At 37.8% G+C, this 27,751-nt stretch overlaps 1 protein-coding gene across 5 annotated transcripts in view; it reads left to right on the top strand.

Moving 5' to 3' along the window:
- The window catches only part of Efcab7 (EF-hand calcium binding domain 7), a 50,756-nt gene that overhangs the window by 1,580 nt on the left and 21,425 nt on the right, over window positions 1–27,751 (top strand). For 3 of the 5 annotated variants that reach the window (XM_087549817.1, XM_087549816.1, NM_001191866.1), the window contains exons 2-8: window positions 639–826; window positions 11,951–12,162; window positions 13,026–13,112; window positions 14,129–14,324; window positions 14,755–14,873; window positions 20,969–21,110; window positions 26,565–26,674. In XM_087549817.1, the coding sequence (XP_087405943.1) occupies window positions 640–826; window positions 11,951–12,162; window positions 13,026–13,112; window positions 14,129–14,324; window positions 14,755–14,873; window positions 20,969–21,110; window positions 26,565–26,674 (1,053 nt within the window). In that variant the 5' untranslated portion in view covers window position 639. The remainder of the gene's footprint in view (window positions 1–638; window positions 827–11,950; window positions 12,163–13,025; window positions 13,113–14,128; window positions 14,325–14,754; window positions 14,874–20,968; window positions 21,111–26,564; window positions 26,675–27,751) is intronic. The other 2 variants (XM_087549819.1, XM_087549818.1) reach the window with 1 other exon arrangement.

Below are 27,751 nucleotides of genomic sequence, written 5' to 3' on the forward strand. Positions count from 1 at the left end.
TTGACATGAGCTGTGTTATAGAAATGGGAATGAGGGGTTGGGGATTTAGCTCAGCGGTAGAGCGCTTGCCTAGCGAGCGCAAGGCCCTGGGTTTGGTCCCCAGCTCCGAAAAAGAGAGAAGAAAAAAAAAAAAAAAGAAATGGGAATGAAATGATGGTTACTCCTATAGAGGGTGGGTCCACTGCAGTTGATTGGCATGAAAAAATCTCACTGTTAGGGAATTTCACTCCATATCTTTAGCTTTTATGCATCCTGAAGTGTTGTATGTATTTCACGTGTGGACTGATGTAATCTTAACAACCTGTGAAGTCTCCCCTGAAGTCTAATTTTGAGATGATGCATGTGTGCATTTTCTTCGTTCTGATTCTTTTGTGTCATGCTACATCACTCTTCTTTGGGAGAGTATTGTATATTTGAGAAATTATATGCATGTGTGTATGTATATAATTAGAAATCAGTTGTTAAGGACTTATTCTATTTAACATACATTGATAAGTTCATAGAGATGCTATAATATTTACCTTTTTATTCTATATATAAAAATTTTAATGCCCTAGTATGCCACCCCGTGGTGGCACATTTGGATTATAAGTGATTTACATCGACTAAAGTAAACATTTTTTGTTATTTTCTAACAGAATGGCCAGCAATCCTGGAAGTGATGCAGCTTTGGATACTCAGAAGTCAGTGCTTTCAGGGAGTCCTCGAACAAAGAAATTCCCACTAACTGAACAGGAGGTATTTTATATGAATTGTAGAGCCGCCTACTTAACCATCTTCAAAAGCAGCTTGGAAAACATTATGTCTAAAGATCAACTCTACTTAGGTAAATTTTTTGAAGTTGAACATTTTCCCTTACGTATTGAAGTTAATAGAATGAAAAATTTGAATTAAAATTATAAATAAAAAAAAATTAAAAAAAAAAAAAAAAGGGCTGGAGAGATGGCTCAGCGGTTAAGAGCACCTGACTGCTCTTCCAGAGGTCATGAGTTCAATTCCCAGCAACCACATGGTGGCTCACAACCATCTGTAAAGAGATCTGATGCCCTCTTCTGGTGTATCTGAAGACAGCTACAGTGTACTTATATATAATAAATGAATAAATAAAAAAAAAATTTTAAAATTACATCATCAAATCATTCCAATTTCACAGTGAAACAAGCAAAAGGACTTTAAGAAACAATGGCTATTTATGTAGTTACATATTCTAAGGGCTTCCAAACTTTATAGGTATCTCTCTCCCTCCTGTCTGTCTGTCTGTCTGTCTATCTATCTATCTATCTATCTATCTATCTATCTATCTATCTATCTATCTAATCTATCTATCCATCTACACACACACACACACACACACACACACACACACACATATATATAGAGAGAGGATTTTGTATTTATAGAGAGGATTGTGTATTCATCACATCCATCAGTTACTACTTAGGAGTTGGTATTGTTGCTGTTTTTTTTTAATAGACTTATTTCCCTTGTTTTATTATTTTAAAAAAATTTTAAATTTCAATTCTCCTTCCTCCTCTCCTCCCCAATCTTTCCCTCTCACCTCCCCTGCCCCTTCCACCCACCCCCTCCTCCCTTTCTTCCCAGAAAAGGGGAGGCCTCCCATGGATATGGAGTCCTGGCATATCAAGCCACAGCAAAACTAGCTACATCCTCTTCTACTGAGGCTAGAAAAGGCAGCCCAGTTAAGGGAAAGTGATCCAAAGGCAGTCAGTGTAGTCAGGTACAGCCCCCTGCTTCCTTCCACTTTAGGAGTCCCACATGAAGACCTAGCTGCACATCTGCTATACATGTGCAGAGGGTTCAGGTCCATCCCATTCATGTTCTCTGGTTGGTGGTTCAGTCTCCATGAGCCCCCACGGGCCCAGGTTAGCTGACTGTAGGTTTTCTTGTGGTGTCTTTGACCCTCAATCCTTCGTCCACCTCTTCCACAAAATTCTCCAACCTCCATTCAATGTTTGGCTGTAGGTCACTGTCTCAGCTTCCAACAGTTGCTGGGTGAAGGCCCTCTGACAACGTTTATGCTAGGCTCCTGTCTGCAAGAATGGCAGAATATCAAGAATAGTGTCAGGGGTGGGTACCCTCTCATGGCATGAGTCTCAAGCTGGGTCAGCCACTTGGTTGACTCTTCCCTCACGTCCTGCTTCATCACCTACTCCTACACATCCTGTAGGCAGGACAAATTTTGGGTTTAAGGTTTTTTGGCTGGGTTGATGCCTTATCCTTCATTAGAAGTTTTGTCTGGCTACAGGAGATGATTGATTCTGGCTCCATATCCCCCATTGCTAGGAGTCTTAGCTCGGGTTGCCCTCGCAGAAACCTGGGAGTTTCCATTGTCCTAGGTTTCTAGCTCGTCCCAGAGATGCCTCCTCCAGTGCAGTTGTCTCTCCTAATACTCTCTCCTGTTTTTCCCCCACCTCATTCCTTCTGTTTCCATCCTCATTACCTCCTCGATCCAGTCCCCTCCTTTCATCCATCACCAATGTCTAATCTATTTCCCCTTCTCAGTGAGATTCAAGCTTGTACCCTTGGGCTCTCCTTGTTACTTAGCTTCTTTGAGCCTGTGGTTATCCTGTACTTTATGACTAAAATCCACTTATACATGAATACCATGTTTGTCTTTCTGGATCTGGGTTACCTCATTCACAATGATCTTTTTCATTAGCCTGCAAATTTCATTATGTCATTGTTTTTGGTTTTGTTTTGGTTTTTTTTTTCTTTTCTTTTTCTTTTTTTCAGAACTGGGGACTGAACCGAGGGCCTTGCGCTTGCTAGGCAAGCGCTCTACCGCTGAGCTAAATCCCCAACCCCTATGTCATTGTTTTTAATGGCTAAATAATACTGCATTGTGTAAATGTACCACCTTCTCTTTATCCAGTCTTTACTTGAGGGACATCTGGATTATCTCCAATTTCTGGCTATTATGAATAAAGCTGCTATAAACGTAGTTGTGCAGGTGTCCTTGTGGGATGGTGGAGCTTCTTTTGGGTGTATGCCCAGGTGTGGTATAGCTAGGTCTTGAGGTAGATCTATTTCCAATTTTCTGAGAAACTGCCTAATTGATTCCAAAGTGTTATACAAGTTTTTCACTCCCACCAGCAAGGGAGGAGTGTTCCCCTTGTTCCACAGCGTGTGCTGCTGTTAAGTCTTTGATCTTAGCCATCCTGATTGGTGTAAGCTGGAATCTCAGGGTTGTTTTGATTTGCATTTCCCTGATGACTAAGGATGTTGAACATTTCTTTAACTGTTTCATGGCCATTAAAGATTGATCTGTTGAGAATTCTGTTCATAACTGAACCCCATTTTTAAAGTGTGTGATTTGGTTCTTTGATGCCTAGTTTCTTGAGTTCTTTATATATTTTGGATGTCAGCCCTCTGTCAGATATAGAGTTGGTAAAAACTTTTTTTCTATTCTATAGGGTGCCATTTTGTTCTTTTGACAAGGTTTTTTCAGATTCGTGAGGTCCCATTTATTAATTGTTGATCTTAGTACCTGAGCTATTGGTGTTTTATTCAGGAAATCTCCTGTGCCAGTGCATTCAAGGCTCTTCCCCACTTTCTCTTCTGTCGGCTTAGTGTATTCAGTTTTATGTTGAGGTCTCTGATCCACTTCATAAAATGAATTTGGCAGTCTTCCTTCTGTTTCTAATTTGTAGAATAACCTGAGGATTATTACTCTCTGAAGGTCTAGTAGAATTCGGCACTAAATTTTTTAGGTTGGGATACTTTTAATGACTGATTCTATTTCCTTAGGGGTTATAAGTCTATTTAGTTGTTTACCTAGTTTTGATTTAGCTTTGGTAAGTTGTATCTATCTAGAAATTTGTCCATTTCCTATAGATTTTCCCATTTTGCAGAATACAAGTTTTTGAAGTAAGACCTAATGATTCTTTGAATATTCTTGCTGTCTGTTATGTCCCCATTTTTATTTCTGAGTTTTTAATTTGCATATTCTTTCTTGACCTTTTTAGTTAGTGTGGATAAGGGTTTGTCTAAGTTGTTGATTTTCTCAAAGAACCAACTCTTTGTTTCCTTGATTCTTTGTATTGTTCTTTTTGTTTCTATTTTATTGATCTCAGCCCCAAGTTTGATTATTTCCTGCCATCTACTCGGGTGTGTTTGCTTATTCTGTTCTAGAGCTTTCAGGTGTGCTGTTAAGTCACTAATATGAGCTCCCCCTAATTTCTCTCTGAAGGCTCTTAGTGCTATGGACTTTCCTCTTAGCACTGCTTTCATTGTGTTCCCAAGTTTGGGAATGTTGTGCATATAGAAAGTCTTTAATTTCCTCCTTTTTCCCCTTCCTTGACCCAGTGGTCATTAAGCAGAGAGTTGATCAGTTTCCATGAGTTTGTAGACTTTCTGATGTTTCTGTTATTGTTAAAGTCCAGCTTTAATCCATGGTGCTCTAATAAGATAGAGGGGGGTTATTTGCATTTTCTTGTATCTATTGGGACTTGCTTTGTGGCCGAGTATATGGTCAGTTTTGGAGAAGGTGCTGAGAAGAAGGTATATTTTTTGGTGTTTGGGTAAAATGATCTGTTAGATCCATTTAATTCATAACATCTGTTAGTTCCACTATTTCTCTGTTAGTTTCTATCTGGATGACCTGTCCATTGGTGAAAGTGCAGCGGTGAAGTCCCCTAGTATTAATGTGTATGGTTCAGTGAGTGATTTCAGCTTTAGTAATGTTTCTTTTATGAATGTGGGTGCCCTTGCATTTACAACATAGATATTTAGAATTGAGATATCATCTTGGTGGATATTTGATTATTATGAAGGGTTCTTCTCCATCTCTTTTGATTAATTTTGGTTGCAAGTCTATTTTATTAGACATTAAAATGGCTATTCCAGCTTGCTTCTTGGGTCTGATTGCTTGGAAATCTTTTTCCAGCCCTTTACTGTGAGGTCATGTCTGTCTTTGATGTTAAGGTGTGTGTGTGTTTATGCAGCAGAATGGTGGATCCTGTTATCCATTCTGATAGTCTGTGTCTTTTTATTGGGGAATTGAGTCTATTGATATTGAGAGATATTAAAGACCAATGATTGCTAATTCTTGTTATTTTGATATTGGTGGTGGTAGTGTGTGTGTGTGCATGTGTGTGTGTAGTGTGTGCGTGTATGTGTGTGTGTGTGTCTGTGTGTGTGTGTGTGTGCGTGCGCACATGTGCTTCCCTTCTTTTGTATTTGCTGGTATGAAATTATTCCCTGTTTTCTTAGATGTAGTTAACCTTCAGTGAGAGGCTTCCTTCTAATAACTTTTGTAGGGCAGGATTTGTGGATAGATATTATTTAAGTTTAGTTTTGTCATGGAATATCTTGTTTTCTCAATCTATGGTATTTAAAAGTTTTGTTGTGTATAGTAGTCTAAGCTGTCATCCATGGTCTCTTAGAAACTGCAAGACATTTGTCAGGTCCTTTGGCTTTTAGAGTCTCTGTTGAGAAGTCAGGTGTAATTGTGGTAGATTTAACTTTATATGTTAGTGGGCCTGTTTTCTCTTGCGGCTTTTAATATTCGTGTTCTGTTCATTTAGGGTTTTGATTATTATATGGGAGGAGAATTTTCTTTCTTGGTTTAATCTATTTGGTGTTCTGTAGGCTTCTTGTATGTTTATAGGTATCTCTTTAGGTTAGGGAAATTTTCTTCATGATTTTGTTGAAAATATTTTCTGTGCCTTCAAATGTAAATCTTCTCCTATTCTGTTACTACTATTCTTAGGTTTGGTTCTTTCAAGACTATCCCAGATATCCTGGGTGTTTTGTGTCAGAAACTATTTAGATTTTGCATTTTCTTTGGCTAATCTATCAATTTCTTCTGTCATATCTCTACACCCGAGAGTCTCTCTTCCATCTGTTATATTCTGTTGGTGATGCTTGGGTCTGTAGTTCTGTTTTCCCTAGGTTTTCCATCTCCAGGATTCCCTCAGTTTGTGTTTTCTTCATTGTTTCTATTTCCGTTTTCAGGTCTTGAACAATTTTATTCATTAAAATACATAAAATAAAATGCATTAAAATACAACCTATTTGGTTGTATTTTTCTGTATTTCTTTAAGGGATTGCTCTTTAAAGACCCCTATCATTGTCCTAAGATTGCATTTAAGGTCATTTTCTGTGCTTCAGCTGTGTTTGGATGTCCAGGACTTTTGGTGATTGACAGTTGGACTCTGGTGGTACCATGCTGCCCTGGCTCTTGTCATGTTCTTATGCTGGACTCTAGCCATCTGCTTGTTGCTGGTGCTGCCAGGCTTTTGGGAATGCAGGCAGAGTTATGGGCTGGAAAACAGAGCACAGGGGACAGGGTGCAGCTCACTGCTGCTGGGCATGCCCCAGAGGGACATGCCAGGATTGGGGGGGTGAGGGGTCTCACCTGTCACTGGTACCAGCAGGCCTCAGAGAATGCCTGTAGAGCTGTGGGCTGGGAAATGGAGGTGGGGGCAGGAGCAGGTAGGCATAGTTCAGTGCTTTTGGGTATGTCCTGAGGGGACCTAGCAGGCAAGGGCTTGAGGTAGGGTCCCACCTAGCTATCCCTGATGCCAGGAGTCTCCTAGGAATGCAGGCAGACCCGTGGCTTGTTGCTGTTTTTTACTTATTGGTGTGGTAGTTTATACTTATAATAATAAAAGAAAAACAGTCTGTCATTTGTCTTACTAGTCTGAACTTTTTAAAACTGTTTTTTAAAAGATTGATTTCTTTTGTTTCATGTATGAATATTTTACCTGCATGAATGTCCATATCCCTTGGAACTAAAGTTACAGGCACACAGTTGTGAGCTGCCATGCAGGTACTGGGAATTGAACCCAGGTCCTCTGGAAGAGCAGCCAGTGCTCTTAACCCTTGAGCCATCTCTCCAGTACCCACTAGTCTGAATCTTTTCCGTACATTAAAGAAAAGACAAATATGCAAAACTTGAATCTGATCACTGTAAAAAAAAAGTAACTAGAGATAAGTGAAATTTCAAAAGAGAATTAAGAGTTGGGAAGTTTTGTTTCTTCTTCTACCCATTATCATATTTTAAAATTCCTCTGGTTGCCAAAGTCCTCCAGATCACTGAGTTTGATCCTTACAAGGCTGTCACGACTTGGAGGTCTGGATGCTGCTAGTGCTTAGACAGGAGCAAGTGGTAAATGATAGTGGGGACTGCGGATGACTTGTCAACTTCGTCAAGGCTAACGTGAGCAGAGCAAGCAGAGCTCTTTGTCATCTTTTTGAGTAATTTCCTTAAACTAAAATTCTGCTACGTTTCTGCAGAAATGTCTTAGGTTTTATGCATATGATATTTCTAAGAAAATTCATTTGGAGGGATGATTAAAAATTGACAAGATTAAAATATATATGCTATCTAAGTAAGACATTCGTTAAATAGTTTAAAAACAAATGCGCATGGTGTGAGCAATTTTTAAAATGTGCCTAATTTTACTTTGACTTATATAATTTTAAAATTAGCAAACTTTCATCTTGAATTTTAAATATTTGTATTTAATTGGCCATATATTAGACAGAAATCCAGTTAATTAAAACTCCAATTTGCTGCTGTGGCTAAAATACCTGAGCTTCTTTTTCTTTGAAGATAGACAGTGAATTTTTTAAGTTGAAAACTTTTGCTTTAGTGTGGTACTTGAATTGTTAGTCAGTTAATATGTGTTAATAAGATGCTGCTGGTCCTGTGAAATTATCTGGGTAGAAAACACAGTTTAGCATCTCCTGTGCAACGTGGTTTGGTGTAAGGTGGAGTGTTCTTTGTCACACTCTTGGGCTCAAGATAGCTTTTACCAAGGGTGACATGCATTAGGATGTGTCTTTCCTACTGCTCTTTTCCCTATACACTTCTGCCCTTAGCACATTACAGATATGGTCTGACATCTCCATTCAGAGTCAGTACATTACAGATACATGGAGAAGCTTAAGTAAACCTTACACAAAAGATCCATACATAGGTGCCAGCCTTTAAACGTCTATAGTTAGTAAAAACTTCTGAGATGTAAGATATCTATCTACTTCTAAATAAATACTTTGGCATAATTAGCTTCATGTTGAGACAATTAGTTTTAAATGAATAGTTTTAAAAGCTGGTGATATAGCTTAGTGGTAGGAGCATTCGCACAGGCCTGGACTCCAATCTTCAGCATTTCAGAGAATAAATGCATCCAAGTACAGCTGCTCATCATCCCAGCCCTGGGAAGCTGAAGCAGGAGGATTATCTTGAGTCTGAGGCCAGCTTGGGCTATAGTAGAGGTGGTTGTTCTAAGCAGGGGGCATGAGGTGATGGCTTGGGGTGGGGGTGGGGTGTGGGGACACAGCGTGAACAAGGACAAGAGACAAACATTTCCTTTGTTACTGAAGATAGTAGCAAGTAGTGTTTGCTGAAGTTTTATTCTGAGAGTTGTAAGATGGTTTTTCTAAGACTTGACCAAAATAATTTCCTTCTCCGGCAGATTTTTAACCTTGAAATTACCGCTTCATTTAGGTTCTCGTTTATTTCCCACTGTAGGTGGTGGGGTTGATGGGGGATGGGTTCCTAAATGCATGTGCCATTTCTCTAATTCTGTTGGCAGATGAAGTATGGATATTTTTTGTTCACATACTAGGCAAATACTCTTTATTCTTAGGGCAGCATAACAAACAAGGATTTCTCTGTTTCCAAAATGTGAAAAACAAGTGCAATGCTATCCATTTCCATAAAGGTCTTATAAATAGATAGAAGATGGTAGGTCCTGCAGTGAGAACTGCTCTTCGCAGGACTATGACGTAATTCAGTGGCTGAGGATATCCACTGTCAGACTTGACAACTGGCGTTGCATCTCTGGGACCCACAGAGCGGAGGGAGAGAACAAATACACACACACACACACACACACACACACACACACACACACACCCCACCCCCAATAAAATTAAATCTGTTGACTGTGGTTCTTGTTTCCCTTCCCATGTCTGTTTCAGTTATCTAAGTACAGTGCATTGACACAAACTGGAGGATGGGAAATGTCTATTAGTTTTTCAAACAGAAGTCATCACTACAAGTAGCAATATTACACTTAACATGTAGACTTTACATGGGTCAGAGAAATGGCTCAATAGTAGAGGTGCTTGCCACAAAGCTTGAGGACTTAAGTTCAGTCCCAAGAACCCCCATGGGGGAAGGATAGAACCAATTACGAGTTGTCATCTGGACTCTACATTTCTGCTGGGGCATGTATGTGTAGGCACACATATAATTATAATAATGATAATGATAACAATAATAACAACAACAAAACAATGACAACTGCAATAATAAATATATAAGATGTAATATATTTTAAAAGATGTAGAATTTGCATTTATATCACAGAACTTTGGACCCAAAAAAGCTTGATTCTCTGGAAAAACAAAGTCATCCTATATATTATTGTGTACAATGAGTACCCAATAATTGATTCAAATATTTGTATTTATTATGTTGATCTAGTTTCTATTTCTTTATGGATATGTCTCTGAATTGTCTTGTATTTGCTAAACTGTAACAGATTAAATTGTAGAAAATTCAGATAATCGTTTTAGTGTTGATGCACACATATTATATATTCCTACCCAAAATAGTTAGAAATGTTTTATAGTAAGAGTTGTTAGCACAATTCGAAAGCGATATAGCTTTATAAATTTAATGATTTTTCCTTCTGGTGGTTCAGAAATCCTTTAGTTCATTATAGATAATTATAAGGCACTATGTAGACATTCATTCACAAATCATTACATCACTTGTATTCAAGCGAACAAGGTGTCTGTAATTGTGTTTAGTGTTGCATGACATGTGTGAATACACAGATCCTTTCAGAGGTTGTAGCTCTTACAGATGTGAAGCACAGTTAGAAATGAAGACCACATGACGGTTGTGTCTGTGTGACTCTATCCAAGGTTTAGCAGCTTTCCTTCATTTCTAACAGTCATAATTATAAATGGATACTTCCTAAAATGATTATGTTTAGTTAAGTATGTGTGTGTGCACAGGCATGCACATATGCTCACGCTTGCCTGTGTGGGGCCTCTTTGTTCACATATGCACATGCCAAAGCTTGTAGAAGTCATAGAACAGCTTGTGGGAGTTGATTCTTTTCTATGTGTGAGAGCCAAGGCTGTCAGGCTTGGTGACAGTCCTTCATCTGTTGAGCCGTCTCACTAGCCCTACAGATGGATACTTGTGTGCATGTATGTGACATTTGAATATGTTTGAAGTTCTGGAGCACCTACTATCTAGCTTTGGTGAACATTTTAGATACTACGTCTTGTTGACATTAAAATTCTCAAACAAATGAGTTTTCCCCTTCAGTGAAATATTTGTCCATCTTGAAAAAGTAGTTACTTATGCTTTTTGTGGTTACTCTGTGTTCTCAAAACAAATTCAGCGAACTGCGTGTTCTTTAAAGTTCTTAGGTAACTGAGCTGCAGTGGGCAGGTGAGCTCCCTGGAGAGGGCCAGCACTGGACCGCTTGGCTACAATGGGTTCATTGAAAGGCATGCCCCAGAGGCTTCGTCCCAGGATTGCTTCTTGTTATGGATGTGCCTTGTCATGTTTGTCATTACCATATTTCTCATTTATTGAGACCCTCACAGCCTACAGCCTGATACGATAACTTCCTGGGTGATAGCCCACTCTGTTGGCCAGTCTCCTGCAGATCAGGATGGGGATGAAAGCTCCTGAGATAATGATGTTCAGATGAATTAGTAATTTTATGAATTCCTGTCTGATTTAAGTGGTTTTAGGAAGTTAGCTTGGTTTAAACAAGTTTTGGAAGTTGGGTAGTTGATAGAAGCTTTAAAGGTGGAATCGAGAATAGAATGTGCCGCTTCCTTACACTGTGGCGAGAGCTGCGTGAGTTAGAGAAAGGAGCTCAGCTGAGCACTCAGGTATTACAAGCACAGAATTAGAGCAGCAAGAAAATAAGCTTGGAACAAGTTAACGGCCAAAGAAAGCATCCACTCTAGGTCGGGCCTTAGTTCCTTTTTCTTAGGATCTAGGGATGTTTTAACAGGTTATTGGTGTACAGCATGAAAGAGAAAGATTATAAAAAAAGAAAAAACAATTCTGTTGTGGGTATAAGAACACGGAACAGATGATTAGCCAGTCAAGCCGATCAAGACTCTAAACAGAAAGCATAAGATGGATGAGCTGTTCCCTAGTAAGCCCAGGTCATTGTCAACCAAGCAAAGGGAGAAACTTCGCTAATCTATGACAAGAGAGTTACTGCTTTGGGTTTACAGTGAGCTTGTGGAGAGACAGGTGAGAACTGTTTAGTGAGAGAGAGATTTCAAAAGAGGAACACGTAATGATTTTGATGTGTTTTTAAAAAATGTTTTTGTGGTGATTGTTTTTAAAAAATGTATAACTTATGGCTATAAGGAAATTTTTTTTTTCCTAAATAGAAAAACTTTGTCTTAAGGGGTCTAAAAAGGGTTAAGAGAAACAAAACAAAACAACACTGGAGCCTACCTTTGCTCCAACTCACGTTCGTTCTCTCTCTCTCTCTCTCTCTCTCTCTCTCTCTCTCTCTCTTCACCTCCCCCACCACTTTTTCTCTAATCACTGGCTGTCACAGACAGTAGCCTCCATCGATCATTATCAGAACCAACCCCTGTCAGCCTCTCTTAGTTCTGACCCTGGTCAGCTGCTATAAGCACTGACCTCAATTGTTGATGCCACACCTTGCTGTCTGACTCTGTTTATGCTGTGGTACCAAAGCTGATAGGCATGGAGATATATATTATCATATATATATATACTTTAGAGAATGAAGCAATGAAGCATACATTGAATTAACTATATAATCAACACCAATGGTGATATACTGATATATATTATATTTGCTTAATAATATATAGGGATTGAAGAAAAAGAATGCTCAGATATTAATTCCAAATGTTATAGTAACATATACTTTTTATTTTTTGTTTAAATTGGCAGCTCTTCAGCATGCAGGAAGAAATCCATCTCAAAAGACCATTAATAAGTATTGGACTCCTCAAACTGCCAAACTAAATTTTGATGATTTTTGTATAATTTTAAGCAAGGAAAAACCTACTTCGAAAGCAGACTTACTAAAATCATTTAAACAATTAGATGTAAATGATGATGGCTCTATCCTACACTCTGACCTTCATAAATATCTAACCAAGGTAAGGCCTGTGAGACTTCAATACCGCATATTTGCGAAGCAGCTGGAGCCGAGCTCTGCCTACCACAGCCCACAGTAAGCCTTTCCCACCAGGTGAGGTAAACGGCACGCAGTATGTATAAAGCATTTGCATCCTCCATTAAAGAGCTCTGTAAATAAAGGGGAAGTAAAAGGTTCTCTCCTTTATGTTTCAGGCTCCTTTATGCCTCTGTAGTTCTTTACTGCTCAGAACTCGGAAAATTCATGAGTCCTTCATGTGATTAGTAAAGAAAATAAGTATAAATGTGATTAGAAATAATTTTGTCTGTTTTGTTGTTTTGTTTTGTTTTTTTAAGACAGGTTACTCTGTGTAGCCCTGGCTGTCCTGGAACTGGCTTTAGCTCAGAGAGGCTCCTGCCTCTGCCTTCCTAGCGCTCGGATTAAAGGTGTGCGCCACCAAGTTCATCCTAGTTTGTTTCTGGAGTACTCTTAGAAGATGTTATTACTGTACTTCAATGTCCGTTATTACAGTCTCTGTAATGTATATTTTTATTTTGAAGTGGAAATTAGGCATATTTTCACAAAATTTTGTGAAATTTTTTAATATAATTTCATTATTGATTAATATAATTCTCATCCTGACTTACAATGAAAACAAATATTCAAGCTTATTTATAGAAGAGATTAAAATATATTTCCAATTGAGCACTATAACCCACACCTTATATATATATATATATATATATATATATATATATATATATACATACATACATACATACATACATATATTACTTTTTGTGAATATGGGAAATATTGAATAATTCAATCACTGTGAATAACAAAGCATTACTTGTTTTAAAATAAACCTTATTTTATTTTTAGAGAGGTGAGAAGATGACTCAGGAAGAAGTAAATGCTGTAATAAGTTTGGCTGATGTAAATGCTAATGGAAAGTTTGACTACGTTAAGGTAGATAAGTTCATACTGATATAAACTTGCATGCTCTGTAGGGAATTTTAATTTCCTTCAACACTGCTAAGGTCTAACTGAGAAAATGATATCTATTTATAATGTACGCAAAGATGCTTTTGACCTGTGCAGACCTTGTGAACTGATTAGACCTCATCTGACACGCGGCTTGTTATTGTTGCATTCCCAGGCCTCATACATGCTCTACACTGTACCAGGAAGGTAAACCTCAGCCCCTGTTGGAGTAACTTTTTAATATTGGCAAGGGCACAGTTGTGTGCTGTGTACCCATTATACTTTCAATTTATCCTCTTGAGTTCCACAGTTATGATCTGATGATATAAAAATAATGTAGAGCAACATCTTGAATCTGAACACGCAAGATATGAAATGCTCCAAAATCTGAGGCCAAATACCATGTGTGAGCTCATGTGAACCTCCTGAAAATAGTGGACAAAACTCCCTCTGGGCTATTTGTATAAGCAGCACATGAAACATAAGTGATTCTCTTAACTAGACTCAGAATCCTCAAGACGTCCTACTGTATGTCTGCATATGATCCAAAATCAGAAGTTATCCAAAATGCTCTTGGTCCCAGCATCTTGAATAAGGGCCACTCTGCCTGTACAACCAAGTTAAAATGCATCTACAAGTATACAAACCAGCACAGAGACTCCCTTCAGAAATGAACCTTTTGTATGGTGGAACACTCGTAAAAATTATTTAGAACAAATGCAAGTCTATGTGTCTTGTAAAAAAAATAAATAAATCACCTCTCCTGGTGTACCATTCATTTCACTCAGAGTGTGACCTCACTGATTGATGACTACGTCTCACTAGGTCACTTGGGGCTGGCAGTCTGGCTCAGGAAAATAACATGAGCAACAAGGAAAGTAAGAAATGCGTTTCAGCCACAAGCCTCCTCCTTGCCTAATAATGTGTATTTGCCTCTCTCGCCTCCCAAATATAGGACCGAGCGTTTTCTCCACTAGCTGACTTTGTTCTCTTTCCTTTAGTTTTGTAAATTATACATGGCAACCAGTGAGCAGTGTCTCAAGACTACACTAGAAAGACTGGAGGCCGACAGTAAACTGAGGCGTCAACAGTTTGGAAGCCAAATGGAAGGGTCCCCTGAAAGGGATCCATCACCAGTACCAAAACCATCACCTAGGATCATAAGAAAAAATGACCAAGAAACGTTCTCAAGCAAAGGTATTTACTCTCAAAACTAATAGTTTCCTGATCAGAAATGGTGGATCATAATTCAAAAAGTTGTCCTTTCATCTCAGGTTATCAATGACAAGGTAACTGAGAAACCAAGTGTTAGCCACAATTTCTAGACTTTCCTAGCAGTAAAAATCCACTGGAGTAAAATTTTTATTATGGAACTTTACTTGGATAGGCTCATTATATTTTATTAAAACTAAAATTTCAGACTAAAAGGTGACATATTGAAATAAAGAATCTTAGTAGCACATAAATTAAAAACCATTAAAGCCTGGTCAATATAAAGCCCCTGATTGCATTTTAATAGGAAGAACAGAGAGTGACATGGATGCATAGACAGTGTGACACTGTTTAGAAATACACTGCTTCTGATCACTTTTCATATATGAGTCCAAACGACCGTTACTCTCTACAGGTGACACAAGCCACACCTTACTGTCAACAACTAGAAAGTTCAAGACATCTGTTTCCTTCACAATGCCTATGAGCGCTAACAGTAACCGAGACTCAACATTAACTGAACCAAACTTAAAGGTACAGTATTTTAAACGAACAAATAGAACTTTTTCTGGAAAGTATTTGACTTTAAGATTGTTAACAATCATTGAATGTCTACAGGGAACCAACCAATGGAGTTTGTGAACTAATTTGATTTTTTCTATGGAATGCAACATTTCTATTTGTAATATTTAAATTATATTTTATCTATTATGTATGTATGTATGTATGTATGTATGTATGTATGTATGTATGTATCTATCTATCTATCTATCTATCCATCCATCCATCCAGCTATCTGTGGGGGAACATGGTCATGCCATAGTGCGTATGTGGAGATCAGAGGACAGTTTGTGATAGTCAGCTCTTACCCTGCACCGTGTGGGATCCAGGATGGAGTTTGGGTGGTATGCTTTAGACATCTTTGTCTGCTGACCTATCTTGCTGACCCTGGTTGTGATATTTTAAAGTAAAAATAATGAGTAAGAATATTATTATATTTATATGTAAGGTCTTTAAAAATAGTGACTCTTGAGTTTTTGAACTTGAGAAATAGATTAATTAACTATGGACCTTAGCAAGTAAAATTTTTTGCTTGACAAATACTTTCCCTAGGTGCTTCTTAAGTAAATCATCGATTCAATATCAATTCCTGTGAGAGAAAGACCACAAAGTCACTTTGCTAAGTCAATATTTGTAGAGTGTTAATATTGATCTTCTTCCTTTGTTTTCCCTTTCTAGACTCAACTTTTACTAGTTTTCTTTCAGCAGAAAATAATAGCTACAGAAATATAAAACATTAACTGGAAACTGCTAGGATACATTAAGAATGTGCACCTGGAGACCTCTGTGAAGGGGGGAAATGGTTATGACCACACACTATAACTGCTGCTAGAGAACTGAACTGATTGTCCTCTAGAGCTGCATTCTTGTTTCAAATAACAACTCTGTATTTGTTATTGAACTCTGAAGTCCCTTATATCTTTAAATTGCTAGACAGTGACATTTGTTCTATATTAAAATTTTAAAACATCATCTCTGAGGAATTTTCCTCTGACTGTTTAGGAATCTGTACACCCTAAGCAATTTGGTGCGCCTGTTCAGTCTGCACACACATATTTCCTGTTCCAACAATATTAGTTTGCACCAATAGCATCTTTTTGTATTTTTTAATTAAGGTAAATATTAGCCTAATTAATTATGATTTACCTAATTCTAAAGTGTATTTTAGTCATCATATATAAATAAGAGATATAAATAATATTAATTAACTATATAAATACAATTTGTTTTGTTCAATCCAACAAATAATTCTTTCCTTTTTCTTTTCTTTTCTTTTTTTTTTTTTTTTTGTGGTTTTTCAAGACAGGGTTTCTCTATAGCTCTGCTTGCCCAATAACTTGCTCTGTAGATCAGGCTGGCCTTGAACTCAGAGATCTGTCTGCCTCTGCCTCCCGAGTGCTGGGATTAAAAGTGTGCCCACCACCTAATAATTTCTAATCAGTAATTTGTGTCAATTATTTTGCTTAATATAAAATATGGACCTTGAATTAACAAAATTTCCATTTGATTATAAGCTGTCATATGCCAAGAAATAGTATTTCATTGTTATAATGAGTATTATAATAAGTATTTATTGATTGGATACTTTGTAAAAAGAGTCTTCTTGGAATTGATAAAGAATGCAGAGTAAACAGGCCTGAGTGTAAATCCTGGCTATTCCTCTAGTTATTATGTAAATGGGTTAACTTTAACAACCTCTTTTTTTTTTTTGAGTCTGATTTTCCTTAATTGTGACTTGGGAATAATTTTATTTTATATATTTTAAAAGATGTAAATCTTTTTCAAAGCATTTAGCACAGTACTAGGGACATAGTCTCTTAAATACAGAAAGTATTATAGAACTAAGATATGACTACAATTCTTCTTATGGAGATGAGATGGCGAAAGTCCACTTGAAGAAAAGCTGTTTTTGTATTGGATTGTGAATGGAAATGGGAGAAAGATTTACCTGAGAGACTGATAGTTATCTTATTATGTCCTCATGCCAGCTTGTCCTGTGGTAGCTCTTGAGTATACTAGGAACGGGAGGGTCTAATGACCATGCTGGGATTAATCTGCAGGCTATAGATAGTGATATACATATACATACATATATATATTATATTATAATAGAAAGAGTCCACATGTTTTGCATCTAGACATCAAAAATAGGAATTGAAAATTCGATTTTTAAAAGTTCTCAGAATTTAATTATAATTGCAGTTGGCATGTTGCCAACTTTTACATTCATTTATTATCTGTATGTGTATGTGAAGGTCAGAGAACAGCTTGTGGGAGCTGGTCCTCTCCTTCCACTATGTGGATCGGAGGTCAGTGGGCTTAGTGGAAAGTGACTGTACCTGCCGAGCCATCTTGGGAGCCCAATAGTGTCAAATTTTTAATTTATAACTTTAAGATAAATATTAAATTTTTTTGGAAATGCTTGTCTTGTTTCTCAACATTCTTTGTTTACTATCTGGTATTTCTTAGGTAAAGTGAGCCAAAATTATTATTATTTTGGGTGACAGCCTGTTCCAGGCTGGCCACAGACTTACAGCGTCATCAAGGATGGCCCTGAGTCTGCTCCTCCTGCTTCTCTCCCCAGTGCTGGCTGGGCTGTGTGTGCTGGATGTGCTCCTGTATGGAGTGATGTTGCCAATCGGAAGCTTGGTTATTTAGCAGGAGGTAGTTCTTCTATTGTTCTACTTTGAAGCAACTTTATTTTCATACATTTAGAACCATTTTAGTGAGTGAGTGGTTCTGAAAATTCAAAATAAATTACTAATAAGACAGCTAAATTAATCTTCTTTAAGTAGTATAAGCCAGTTGGTGACCTTGGTCTATGTGGAACAGAGAAGTGCAAAATTGCACAGAAAATGAACAGCTTAGAAATGTAAAAGTGTTGCAGTGGGGCAAGCAGAAGCCAGAGTTAAAATCCTGTCCGGCCTGCCCACCTGCCTGCCTGCCCACCTGCCTGTTCTCCCTCCTTCCCTTCCTCCCTCCCTCCCTTCTATGTTTCTGTTCACTTTTTAAGAAGGCATGGTCTTGCTGTGTTTGTCCAGACCGTCCTCTAGCTCACAGGCTAAAGCAATTCTTTTCTTTTAGCCTCCTTGAGTACCTGCAACTATAGGCACCATGCTTAGCAGCCAGATTGTGAATCATATATCCATACATATATAAAAGATTTGAATTACAGGGAGAAAATAAGAACTTTACAGTGGCTATACATACATGACTTCTACTGGTCATACTTCAACTCTGTATTACCGTTCTCTTTTTAATCTTGAATTCTATCTAGTTATAGTCTGTAATGTTCAAGAAATGCCAAGAATTTTGTCTTGAGAGATGAGTAGCTTTAACTTCCTTGCTATAAAGTCAGTCACTACTGAAATTAGAGTAGGCCACAAGTCAGCAGTTGTATCCCCAGAGATGTGACACTGCCTGTATTCATACTCCTAATTGGGATTTGCCTAATTTTATATGACAGGTACATCAAACACACACACACACACACACACACACACACACACACACACACACACACACACACAGCATGTTATATGTCTATAAGCCATATGCATGGGAAGCATATTGTGTACACAAGTTCTCCATAAATCAGTATAACTATATAATATAATTATGTATACAAATATATCAAACATTGAAAATGATTCAGTCTTAATTTTGGTTAAAGCATCAGTTATGTTTCTTTTTCAAAATGTTAAGCAATTTAACCTGTCAATAGAAAGATAATCCATATTAGTTTTCTTTTATAAATCATCTATTTAATCTATTTTTAAAGTATTCTTTAAAAACAAAAAGGTTGACAATGTTTTTTATCTACTTCTTTAACACAAAGCAAATATCTTCCAATAAAAATGTGATGTAGGCATCTTGGTCACACTGTCGTCTGTGGCACATCCACTGAGTAACTCTTGCTCACCTAAATGGCCAACAATGTAAAATTATATGTGAGGACAGGGTTTCCCAGAGAGACGCAGAAAGATGTAACTTAGTTGGTATGTTTGTTTTGATCACTATTTTCTGACTTAAAATCTGTAGTTTGTGTCTTTAGCATTGCCTTATTTCTTATGAATGAATAAGTAAAATCTGTGAAGCACACATAACAGTTGTTTGCGTTTGTTGGAAAACTCTTGAATGGTAGAATCTAGCGCCACCTCATGCCCACTCTACGAATTACAAGCTGTTTTATTTGTGAAAAAATATAAGTCACACATGGAATTTCCTCTTCTATTATTGTAAAAACATTTTAAAATCAGTCTACTTCTATCTTCCTATAAAAGCTCAAACTATCAACCTTGTCTATATTCCATTCAAATTGATTTATTTGAACAATTCAGACAAATTTTCAGTATTTTTTTAAACTTTTAATTCATGACATGTCTGGCTCCAGGACCAATAAAATAAAATAAAAACCAAAACCAACCAACCAACCAAACAAACAAACAAATAACCCTTTGTATGATTGAAAGTCCTGTTTTAAATAAAATTTCTAGTTGAGTAAGAATTATGTGTACAATAAGTTTGGTAGATCTCAAGAAAACAAGTCCCTTTTTAAATGGTATTGCTCCAAGATTTGATGTGAAAACACAAAATTTAAAATTCCTCAATCCCACCCCCAAATTGCAAACACTAACATGCTGCCACAAGTACAAAGCCCTACATGTGACTTCATGTAATAGTTGTTCCCCAGCATGAGGCATGTGCTAGCTACATGCTTAGGCTATGATTAAACCACACATAAGAAACAGTACCCTCATGTTTAGACTTGGAGCTCATCTCAAAGACATCATGTTATGTATAAACAGAATTTTCAAAACCTTAAAATAGGAACATCTAGAACACTTCTGGTCCCCAAGATTTTAGATAGAGATGTTCAACCTATATTGTGTAATTTTGAAGTGTCCTTTACCACTGCAGGTAGGTAAATTTAAAGCACGTGTTCCTAAGGACCACCTGATGGACCTGAGTCTGCTGATGCTGTAATCACAACTGATCAGGTGTGGGAGGAGCTGGGAGAGAAGTACAAAGGGTCAGGAAATTGAATGGAGATGTGTGGCAGTCGGGGATCAGAAAGGCGAGGGGACGGGGGTAGGCACTAGAAAGTCCCAGATGCCAGGGAAGCAAGAGGTTCCCAGGACTCAACAGGGATAACATTAGCTGAAATATCCAACAAAGGGGAGGGAGAACCTGTAGAGACCATATCCTGTGGAGGGATGGGGCTACCCACCCATCTCGAAAATTTTAACCCAGAATTGAGGCAGGGGGAGGGGGAATTAGGATAGGAGGCTTGGAGAGGGGAAACTGGGAAGGGGGACAACATTTGAATGTAAACAATTAAAATGACTAATGGGAAATGAAAAAAAATACAAAAGAAAGTAAAAAAAAAAACAAAAAAAAAAACTTGACAGGTGTGGTGGTTCATGCCTATAATATCAGCACTCAAGAAGATGAGGCAGGAGGATTGCTGCAAGCATAAGGCCAATGTTGGCTATAAAGTGAGGTGCTGACCCCAAAAAGGTGACTCACAGCAGCCTTCCAGCACTCCTACCACCGTGATAACTAGAGATAACTAGTGCTCACAGTGGCCGGCAGCTCCAGCTCCAGGGAATCTGTTGCCCTCTTCTTGTTTTCTCACGCACTTACTTGTTGGCATAAACCCACACATACACATACTTTTAAGAAATAAAAATAAATCTTTTTAAAAACAGAAAACAGGAAGTGATAATTGTTGTCGCCCACTCAGTTTATATCTTTACCTTCCATCAATGAGACATGGCTATCAAGCAAGTGCAGTGTGCCATGTATGCACTGCTTTTGGAACTGGGAGCACAGTCATGTCTCTCTCTTTCTCTCTCTCTCTCTCTCTCTCTCTCTCTCTCTCTCTCTCTCTCTGTCACACACATACACACACCTGACAATCGTGATTGATTTATTCATTTTTGTACATTCCCAGAAAGCAATAGCTTCTATTTGACATTTCCTTTAGATTGTCCCTTAGTCTCTCCTCAGTATGCATGCTGGAACATTTAATAACTACTGTTTGAAAGCACTCCCCTTTGTTTCAGGATTGGCAGTGTGCACAATCAAGAGGCTGCTTCTTTTTAGAGGAAGATGGTGAAGTTGTCAGTCATCAGTACAAAATGCACATAGCTCAGAGATCTGTGCTTTACCTGACAATTAAGCCATTGAATCTGAGTCAAGTTGAAGGCAAGTTCATATATCCTGTTTGTTTGCTTGTTTGCTTGCTTGCTTGCTTGTGTATGGGCAGGGTTTTACAGTATACCTCTGGCTGTTCTGGAACTCACTATATAGACCAGGTTGGCCTTGAACTCACAGAGATCCAATGGGAGTAAAGGCGTACACCACTAGGCTCAGCTCTTTTTATTTTTAAATACCAAGTTATATCCTCCCTAAAAATACTTTGTATTCTCTAGATCTAGTTAAAAAATTATTCTGCCCAAGAAATGTATGGTTTTATTTAGTTTTGAATTTTTAAATTATGCTTATTCTTTATATATGTTTATACATGAGTATATTTTGATGAAAAATATACTATACATTGAAGAAATCCCCCCAAATCCTCCTTTCCTTCCCATTTCTCTCTAATCCCTTTTGTTACCTGAAGCAGTTTGACCTCTATTTGTATGACATACATGCACACGGGTTCTTATGTATCTGTATTAAATCTAGGAACCTGTATTGGCGTCGCTCAGCATATAGAGGCACTGCCACACAAGCCTGATGACCAGCAGTCAATGTGGAGAGACCTGACTCCATAGAACTGCCTGTGACCTCCACACAAGCCCTCTGCAGTGTGGCCCTCTCCAAGTCTTTTTTTCTCTCACACCCATACAAACTAATAATATTTTTTATTAAAATCTTAGAACTACAGTTAAGAGAAGAGATATGATAATTCACTTGTGATTGTCTCTAGTTATACTTTACTTCCTAACAGACAACACAACCTTGCTTTTGACAGCTAAAAAAGTTTCTCTCTCTGTGTTTGCATGTATGTTTATACCCATATATCTGTTTCTGTCATTGGACACATTTATACATATAGTTGATGCATAAACATCACTATACTAAGTTGAATTGTAATCCTTTGGGTAAATCGTCATATGGGTGAAATGGTAGGTTTAGTTTGAGACTTTCAGGGACCCTCCGTATTGATTTCCCCAGTGTGTGTCTTGGTTTACATCTCCCACCGACAGTTTATAATGGTTCCACTTGCATCCTTGTCAGAAGTATTCTTTTTGCTCAGGATTGTTTTGTCTGTCCAGGGTGTTTTATGCTTCCCTGTGAACTTTAAGATTGTGCGTTTTCTGTTTTGTAAAGAATGGCATTGGAAGTCTGGAGGGCATTGCCTTGAGCCTGTAGGCTGCTGATGGTAAGGTCCGCATTTTCACAATAGTAATCCTTCCAGTCAGTCCATGCTGGGTCCTTCCCTCTCTGTGTGCCTTAAGTTTGTTTGTTTGTTTGTTTGTTTGGGGTTTTTTGTTTTAAAGTTACAAAAATGGTTTTATTTATTTGCAAGGGTTTTTTTTTTTTGAACTAATAATGTTTAAAAAAAAATAAAACTTTGGCTGCAGAGGCCTTTTGCCCCCTCTGTTAGGTGTATTTTCGGGTTTGTTGTTGGTCTGAGGCAATTGTAAATTGGTTGCTTTCTTGATTCTTTTCTGAGCATGTTTGTTATTGGTATAGAAGGCTACTGGTTTTTATGTTTGTATACTGCCACTTTGCTGACAGTGTTTATTAAATCTACAAGTTTTCTAATGGAGTCTTTAGGGTCTCTTACGTGTTAAATTTTATCTAGGAATAAGCATTCCTTTATTTATTTAATTTTTTAATTTTGAACTTTGATGTTGAAAATATTGCAAATAAAAAATTTTCTCAGACTTGAAGACTGTACAACTCTCCAAATCTCTATATAGTAGAATAGCCATTCAGTTCTTCCTTACCCCTGACATTTAGCCTTTCCTTTTCCCTTTCTACATGTTGTAGTGCATCTACATGTACACTTGCCTGTATCTATATAACTATATAACTATACACACACATACACACACATACACACACACACACATTTATATACATATTGAGAGATTCTTCATGTAAGGGAGATATGCAGGGTTTTTTCCTTTCTGAGATTGTGTGACCTTACTTAATAGTATACTTTCTAAGTCCATTCATTTTCCTGCAAGTTTTGTGATTACATTTTTCTTTAGAGAAGAATAGTTATTCATATATATGCATATACACACACCAAATTTTCACTATCTGTTTATCTGCTGGTGGACATGTAGGTTGATTCCAATTCTTTGCAACAGTGAGTAAAGCAGCAGTAAACATGGGGACCAGTAGGTATGGTAGGACCTAGAGATCCCTGGGTATATGTCCGAGAGTGAGGAAGCAAGTCAAATGGTAGTCCTATTTTTAATTCTTTGAGAAATCTCCAACTACTTTTCAGAATGGCTGTATTAATTTGCACCCAACAGCAATGACTTTCTTGCCACAAATTCTCCAGTATTGGTGATAGCCATTCTAATTGGAGTGAGGTAGTGTCTCTGAAAAGTTTTAATTTGCATTTGCCTAATTGCTAGGTATATTGAACATTTAAAAATAGTTATGGAGGGGCTAAAATGATGACTCAGAGGTTAAAATTACTGACTGTTCCTCCAGAGGTCCTGAGTTCAATTCCCAGAAACCACATGATGGCTCACAACCATCTCTAGGGATCTGATGTGGCTGAAGACAGCTTCAGTGTACTCACGTACATAAAATAAACAAATAGATCTTAAAAAATAATAGTCATGGATCTGGAGTGATGGCTGTTCTTCCAGAGTACCTTGGTTCAATTCTCAGCACTTACATGGTAGTTCACAACTGTCTGTAACTTCAGTTCTAGAGGACCTAATATTCTCTATCTGTAGGCAAACCCAAAAATGTACATAAAAACTTATTAACCATTTGTCTTTCTTTTTTAAGCTATAAAATTGATTGCCTATTTATTGGCAGTTTTGTTTCTTCTGTTGATACTTTTAAATAATAATGACAACATTGTTAATAGGTAAAGTAGATAGCTATGCAAGCTCAATGTTAGTTCTCTCTTCTCATGAAGAGTTGCTTTGTTAATTTAGTCATCAAATATTTACTGAGATTCTTATGTACTAACAGTCAATTTACTAAAGTACAGAAAAGGCCGAAGCCCTCCTCTCAAGGACTTAGTTTTAGTAGAAGCAATAGAAGTGTAAGTAGTAAGGGAACCAGCATAATGGATAACACTCATGATTTCAGCACTGAGGACGCTGAGGCAGGAGGATGAGTTCCAAGCCACCCTGGGATACACAATGAGACAGGGGATGGGAGGGATGATAGCAAAACATACCTACAATCCCAGTATTTGGGAGGCTGAAGCTAGAGGGTTGCCCCAGGTTCAAAGCCAGGCTAGTCTATGTAGTGAGTTTCAGACACCAAGGCTGTAGTGGGAGTTGGTCAGTCTTGGTCCTAGTTGCGCGCTCTCTCTTTCTCTCTCTCTCTCTCTCTCTCTCTCTCTCTCTCTCTCTCTCTCTCTCTCCATATGTATGTGCACACACAGGGAAAAAAGGAAAAATGAAGAGAAAATACAAAGCATAGAGAGACTGTGTTCTGAGAAATGTAGACTGCCATTAAAATGGAGCTATTTAAGTATATGACTCATTAAGGAGGTGACTTATGGCCAAAGAATTTCAAAGAGGGTATGTCAGTAATCAACTGCTACAAATTAAAATTGCCCCAAATTCAGTGGCTTAAAACAAGTAAGAATTTGTCCATTCATGAATCCACTGGACTGCTAGGTAGATATTTTAGTCTGAGCCAGTTAGGGCTTTTCTGTGCAGAGTCCACTCAGGTTTCCAGTCAGTGACAGCTAGTTAATGACTGGCTTTATGATATTGTCTGTATTCTCCTATGTGTGCAGCCTCATCTGGGACCATTTGACTGCCCCTATGATCTTTTATCTTCCAGTGAGCCATCATGTACTTTCTTAAATTGTGACAGGAATCTAAGAAGGGGAAAAAAAGAACTGACACAATGTTACTTCTGTTAAGTTCTGTTATTCCTAAGTCCCAAACTCCAAATCAATAAGGCTGAAAAGTAAACTTTATCTCTTCCTGTAGAAATGCAGAAGCTGTCTAATTACATTGTAAAGGCCTGTGAATGCAGAGAGGGCAGCCATTTTTGCAGCCCTCACAGGAGGCAAGGGAGCAAGCCTTATTGTTCTGGAATGATAAATGAAGAAAAGTGGAGGTGGCAGAGCATTCCCGATAAAGTGCAGAGTCAGGTGCTCTGGTGTAGAGTGTGGGGGTACAGAGTGGGGGCTGGGAGGCCAGAGACATGGACTAGGGGTTAAAAGCTTGTACTACTACTCTTGCATCCCAGCATCGAAATGGTGGCTCCTGACAGCTGGCAAGTTCAGTTCCAGGGGATCCAACACCCTCTTCTGGCCTCTTGAGTGAGGCTCCTGTACACATGTACATATATACTCATGCAGATAGACACACATACATATAAAATCAATCAATCTTAGAATTTAAGTGGCCCTGTCTGGAGGAGTAAGCAAGGAGAAGTTGCCAGGGGATGAGTGAAGACGCAAGGAACAAGAATAAAAACTGTAAGAGATTTCCCCTACACTGAGAACTCTTTTACCAAGAGAAATGAAGTTTGGGAAGTGAAACTTTTGGTTATGATTTTTCAAGCATATGGTTTTTGAGTATGTATCTGAGTTTTGTTATTGATTCTGTTGTGGCTGGTGCAGTTTGGAATTTATCTTCTGTGGGTTCTCAGTGCCTTGGATTTGTTACCTTTCATTGCTTTTGAAAACTCCTCTTCCTTTATTTCTCCTGCCTTCTTTCTTTAGCACACCTCCTGCTGTGCTCCACACGGAAAACCCAGGGCTTACAGCACCTCATCTCTCCATGGAAAGCACCTCAAACTCTTTAGTTGTGACATGGCCTCGTTTTTGTAGTTGATCCACTTTTTCTTTTTCTTTTTTTCTTTTTTCTTTTTTTTTTCTTTTTTTGGAGCTGGGGACCGAACCCAGGGCCTTGTGCTTGCTAGGCAAGCGCTCTACCACTGAGCTAAATCCCCAACCCCGATCCACTTTTTTTTATTGGCAGAATAGCATACTTTCAGCTTGATCTCAGCAGAGGATTTTAAGTAGGGACAGCGTGTAACTTGGAAAATAGATTGTTTCTTCCTCCTGTGATTGCCCAGGGCAGTGTCAACACTGGATCTCACTCTTCCTTCCTGAAAGGCTCTGCTGTCACTAAGGTTTTGACTTGGTCTTCTTGTACCTCAGCTGTTGTTTTCCTGTTCTTGTTTTTGGTTAGGAAGAGTATATTGAGATCAAACTGAAGGCCTCATGCATGCTAAACAAGAGTTGTATGCATCTTCGATGATTTCAAGAAACCAGGCTTTTTAGAAACTGAGTATGGAGAGAATGTTTCTCATAAAATTAAATATAGTAGTGGCATATTATAGATATTAAGATATTTGTATATAAAATGAAATGTATATATATTTTTAAAAAATCTAATGGGTAAAGAACTTAAAATAGTGTGTAGTGTTTGTTTGACCTGAGGTAGGTTCTTTTGGTGATGATGTTGTTGTGTGTATTTCTAGGAAAACATTCTCCCTGGTTATCGGTTGATACAGCCTTATATATTCTTAAGAAAAATGAGAATCCAGCAGAGGCACAGCTCATGTGTTTTACCGAACTACGAAACAGAGAAGTATACATATTTTTTTAATGTTTAAGAATGTAATATGAAGTCAAGTTGAGGAAAATAATAGCTGTTCACTAGTATTTAAACTCAAATTTTCTGTATTCTAATGAAGGTAGAGGCAGGTATGTATACTATAGAAAAGCATATATAATAACATAATCATGCTACTTTATATATTTAACTATAAGTGACTTTTTCTTATATTCTAATGGGTTTTTTTGGGAGGGGATAGATTAAGGATTGATTGACTAAGTGCCCTAATGCATTTCATGCAAATATTTTTTGTTGTACTCAAACAAATCAAAAAGATTTTCATCAGATCTTCCTAACCATCAATATACATGTTTCTAGCTACTGGAAACATTGCTTTCTATGTTTGCCTTACTTGCACTTCTAGCGCAAAACAGGACCACTTCAGAATTACATCCTCAGGCTTGACTCCTGTTACAGGGTTCAAAAATAGTCTGATGCAAGAAATCATCTTAAATGTTTGTTTGTGTTGCCCTTGAGATGTTCTGGTCTTTTCTAATTATATATCTACTCAGAGGCCAAATGTGTAAGTAGATACATACATATGACTATTTATTTTATAAGGACCACAAAATGCAATCTACTATATAACCACAAAAATAATACTATCCAAAGACTTACTTCAATATCATATGTAATCTTTATATTGGGCCAGCGACAGACAAACATTTTCCTGATGGAATGTTATATCGAAGTCTTTATTGGAAACTTCCTAACAGGTAAGGGTAGTTATTGCCAGAGCCACATAAAATGGCAGAAGTTAACATTTTTACTAAGCTCTTCTTCAGAGCTGACTATAAAGTGAAGTTCAAGATAAAGCAATGTTGGAAACAATAGCTTTTCCCATTTGGTTTTGGATAAAATGACTCTCTTTTTAAGATTGCATGTGTAAAGACAATCAGTCCTAGCAAGGCTATGTTTCAACTGAGTTTCTGTGTACCTCTTTATAGGCTTCTGGCATCTGTAATGTGTCACGTTACAAAGGGTTTTTACTAGCACTTTTAGCATCACAGTTATTTTCCTTAAGAAGAGTTCTGTACCCCAGAACTTTCC

Source organism: Rattus norvegicus, chromosome 5 (assembly GCF_021556685.1).
Source record: "Rattus norvegicus strain SHRSP/BbbUtx chromosome 5, alternate assembly SHRSP_T2T, whole genome shotgun sequence".
Lineage (NCBI taxonomy): Eukaryota > Metazoa > Chordata > Mammalia > Rodentia > Muridae > Rattus > Rattus norvegicus.